The sequence below is a fragment of the Temnothorax longispinosus genome, unplaced genomic scaffold (genome assembly GCF_030848805.1).
Source record: "Temnothorax longispinosus isolate EJ_2023e unplaced genomic scaffold, Tlon_JGU_v1 HiC_scaffold_755, whole genome shotgun sequence".
NCBI lineage: Eukaryota > Metazoa > Arthropoda > Insecta > Hymenoptera > Formicidae > Temnothorax > Temnothorax longispinosus.
In genome coordinates, this window is record NW_027270621.1 from 1 (window position 1) to 4,509 (window position 4,509).

General features: G+C 33.5%; 1 protein-coding gene across 1 annotated transcript; it reads left to right on the plus strand.

Moving 5' to 3' along the window:
* The first annotated feature begins 3,202 nt into the window (after positions 1 to 3,202).
* On the plus strand, positions 3,203 to 4,424 carry LOC139824997 (uncharacterized). Its single transcript, XM_071797545.1, has 3 exons — positions 3,203 to 3,351; positions 3,465 to 3,680; positions 3,962 to 4,424. The coding sequence occupies exons 1-3, from the start codon at positions 3,258 to 3,260 to the stop codon at positions 4,393 to 4,395; spliced, it is 744 nt and encodes a 247-aa protein (XP_071653646.1). The 5' UTR covers positions 3,203 to 3,257; the 3' UTR covers positions 4,396 to 4,424.
* The last annotated feature ends 85 nt before the right edge of the window (positions 4,425 to 4,509 follow it).

The following is a 4,509-nucleotide window of genomic DNA, read 5'->3' on the forward strand; positions in this document are numbered from 1 at the left end:
GGTAATGCAAGGCATTTCGCCTTATAAGTCATAGTCTGATTCGGTGAAATGGACCTATCAGAAGGTCGAATATCGGTAATGTTTTGGTAATTTTGACCAATTTGTGCCCTCTCTTCGACCTAACTTTTGTCTTTGAGACATCTAGTAGATGGCAGCGCTGCACATCACGAAAAAATATATATTCCATATTAGTTCTACCAAGACGGGTCTATGCTACAGTCATAGCATATGGTTCCAACCAGCCATGGAAACTCGGAGTAAAATATTAATAGAGTCCACCACTACGTCGGTTTTGAAACTGAATATCGTGTGACATGTAACAGAAATATAAGTGCGAAAGAAAATTTTCTGTACAGAATTTTATTTTACTTCGTTAAAAGCAACGCGATGTCGAAAATAAATAATTTAAGCAATTATTAATTAATCGTTAATTATTTAGCAATAATATTTTTTGCATTTAGCACAATAAAAATATTTTAATCTTGCACCTAACGTGAAAAGTATCGCAAAATAGATTTTTTTCAATTCTTAGTTACTCCGAGAGATATAATATAATTTATTTTATAATGCCTATAATTTTAGAAAGCGTTTTGATGTATCATGGCAGACATACTGGTTCTCATAATAATGGCTGATTTAACGTTTTCGTCTGAATTTCGACCTGTAGGTCGAATTTCCCTACTGTGAAAACCAAATACTAAACTTTGAGGGCAGATTTCCTTAATTAGGGCATTTTTACTTCAAAGTCGTTGACTTTAAAATCGTTTTGTCGATCAATAAGGCATTTTGACTAATAAGTCTGATTTCCCTATTTATAAGTTAAATTGACTTCAAAGATCGACTTCGAGACACGGCGTGCTTCGAGATCTGTGGATCGATATATCGAGAAATGCCGGTCGGCTGTGCCGCGAACGTAAACATTGATCATGAGTTCACCGTGTGACGCGGTCGAGTGCGAACGTGTTTTGTTCTGTAACGACTCTTTCTCGCAAATTCGCTGTTGCTCGCGCGAATCGTCTCGATTATTCTATTTATTACAGTATAGAGAGTTTCTTCTGTATTTCGTAACTTCTTGAAAAATCTCATCCCCCCCGGGTGACGAGCGCCGAATTAATTCCCGTGTGTTTGCGTTTCCTAGCATAACGATCGCAAGCCTTGTACAATGAGAAAAATACAGTAGGTCTTACAAAATGGATAATTATTTATTAGCAAACAGGAATCGATACGTGCAATAATTATAGATAGGTTATGGTAACTTTCAATAATTTAAGGTCCAAGACCAATAACTAACTCTCAGGGCAATTTTGCTGGGCATTTCGACCTAAACTCGGACCAATTTCCCTTATAGGTCATTTTCCGTGGTAATCTCAACTTTGTAGTTAACTCGTAGTACGGCCGCGAGGTTTATTTCGCGCCTAAAATATTCCCTATTAGTCAAGTCAAACACACAGGACTTATATATGGTAAAAATTAGGTAATCCTGACCATTAAGTCATATCGCCTACGAAATTGAAATTAGGTAATACAACCAGGTCACATTTCCTTCAAATGGGGGTCTAATTTTGACTTATAAGTTGAATCGAATTTGAAGGCATACCTTTGATCAAAATTTAGTCATTTACAACCTAATGTATAACTTTAAAGTCATTAAACTTTGAAGGCATTTTGTAGGTTTGAACTACGTAATTTTCAACCTGTACTTAAGACTTCAAACGCTATTTGATTTTTAAGACATTTTTTATGTCGAAAGTTGGTAATTCTTCACTTAATTAGGGCAATCTGATTTTGGTTTGGTTAAGATGCCCTGCTTTGCTGCTTGGGTTGCTTTCTCTTCTAGCTATTTCATTACCATTTTGTATTTTATATCCATTTATTTTATTCACATTTTCCGTTTTATTCAGTTTCATTTCATCCATGCTGATATCTATAATTATAAATAGATCTTTATATATCTATAAATATATCTATCTATATATATATATATAAGTATAAGTATATTTACTAAAATAGGGAGAAAAAAAGAATAGAGAGATATATAAACTGAAAAAAGAAATAAATATTATTTAGTATTTACCATTTCTAGATTCTTCTATTTCTCTTCTACTTATTTCGCTCATGCTGTTCGTGTTGCCATTTTCTAATGCACTCTGTTGATTTATTTCACCACTGATAACACTTTGTAACTTATGTCCATTTGTTTCACTTATAATCACATTTTCCATATCTATGATGATATTTATTTCATTCGGTTTTATTTCATCTGATGACATTTAACATATGAAACCAGTTACTTATGTATATAGTCAATTATTATAAAATGACTCACGTAAAAAAATATAAACTATAGGTTTGTTCGCGTCGCATGCTCCAATGTACACCAGAGAGCACTTGGATCACAGATAAGATGACGGTTGGGTCAGATGGGTTTATGTGCACCAACGCTCAGTGACCGAACAGACTTGAGCACTCCCTTCCTTTCTTCCAAACTTCCAATCGCACATCGCACATCATTGACTGGTTATTTCAAATTGGTAAATAATGGATCGTCTAGATTTTTTGGGCGGTTTTCGTATGATAATAAATAATATTAATGATGACTTTTTGGCTGAAAATCTTGTACCTTTGGCAGTAATTGGTGATTTGTTAGAAGACAATGGGAACGACGATGAAATAGAAAGTGAGTATTGATGATAAAGATGTGGCGTTTCTAACTTTGACGTAATCTGTAAAGATCTTGTAATTTTAAATTTATTTTTTTCTTAAGTAGTTTGTGCACTTTTATTGTATTTTATGATTGATATTTGCAGATATTGCCATTAACGCAATTGTTGAAATTGCAGAAGGTTTCGTCCAAAAAATACATAGAACATGCATAACTAATTACATTGAAAATATAGTGCCTATGTATACGGATAGAGAGTTTGTTATGCATTTTCGTTTGAAAAGAACGCTTTTTATAAGTATGGTAGAGAAATTTAGCCATTGGCCATATTTTAGAAATTTAGGAGGTAAGCATTGATTTTTTTATATTAGATATGTGTATACTACAAATTTTTAACTTTATTTTGAATAAAGTTTGATCAATATTTATAGGACGTGGAGGATTCAAAGTAGTTTCGGCTGAGAAACATATTCTCACTTTTTTGTGGTTTGCTGGCCATCAAAGTGCTAGTTTCAGAGATGTTGCTGACAGATTCGATTTCTCTCTTAGAACCCTTGAATCTGTGTTACGTAGAGTCACACAATTTTTGTATGATATGAGGAATGAAGTTATTCGGTATCCTACTGAAGTAGAGAAGCAAAGAACGCAAAGATACTATCTCGAAAGTAAAGGTTTTCCTGGAGTAATTGGTAATAATGTGATTCTCTTCGATGATATATTTAATTTAAGCTCACAGTTTTGTAATTCAGTATGTGTAATCCAATTACATTAATTTATTTAGTGTATTTCTTTTCTGTTGTAGGATGTATTGACGGCTCACATATCCGTATTGACAAACCCTCTGAAGATCCAGTGGCTTACATCAATAGAAAGCATTATTTTTTCGTACACATGCAAGGGACCGTTAATGAACAGAAGAAGTTCTTAGATGTATTCATTGGCTACCCTGGTTCAGTGCACGATGCAAGAGTATTTGCAAATTCCAGTTTGGCTGAAGATTTGCCAATACTTTGTGAAAGTATAAACTTATCACATTCATAATTTACTGTATTTATGTATATAAACCAACTAACTTTGTATTTCTTATTCAATTCAGTTAAAATCGTAGATATCTTGTAGATATGGACTGGTAATTATCTATAATTTTTGTATTTGAAAGTGTCCGGAGAAGATATTCACTGCCAGTATTATAAATTTGTAGTACATGTAAACTATAAATTTTTAACGCTAGCAGAGTGAATATCAAAACGCAGCCTTAGCATTAGCTGTTAATCTTAAATATACGTGCTTTTATTTCAGATGGAAGCATACTTCTTGGAGATGCTGCATACCCATGCCTTCTCCAATTAATTACTCCATATCGGGATAATGGACATTTGACGCAGGCCCAAAGAAATTTTAATCGTATACATAGTCAGTGCAGAATTTCAGTTGAGCATGGATTTGGAATACTGAAACAACGTTTTAGACAGTTATATTTTCTCAAGCTGAGGAATATGCAATTCATCGTCAAATTCATCTTCGCTTGCTGCGTTCTTCACAATTTGGCTGACTTGGATGATCTGCAACACATGGAAGAACCTGAAGTCGACAATCATGCCGATATAAATGCGCAAGTATTGTTGCATAATGTCCCAGCAGCAGATAGAGATGAAGATCCAGATGATGATCGACATGGTCGCGATCTCAGAGATGAATTATGTAGACAATTGTTTCAACTACGATTTGAATAAGAGTATCCAAATAAATTTGTTTAAATATTTTCTTCTAATATTAATATTTAAATATTATGTTTTATTATTTTTTTAAATATCGATATCGTGTCGTTAACATCGACATATCACATG

What these genes read in the sequence shown, in the direction of transcription:
- LOC139824997 (XM_071797545.1), top strand. Translation starts at nt 3,258, where the DNA reads ATGAGGAATGAAGTTATTCGGTATCCTACTGAAGTAGAGAAGCAAAGA. An exon ending in AGGTTTTCCTGGAGTAATTG is followed by an intron (nt 3,352 to 3,464) that starts GTAATAATGTGA and finishes TTTCTGTTGTAG; the next exon opens with GATGTATTGACGGCTCACAT. An exon ending in TTTGCCAATACTTTGTGAAA is followed by an intron (nt 3,681 to 3,961) that starts GTATAAACTTAT and finishes CTTTTATTTCAG; the next exon opens with ATGGAAGCATACTTCTTGGA.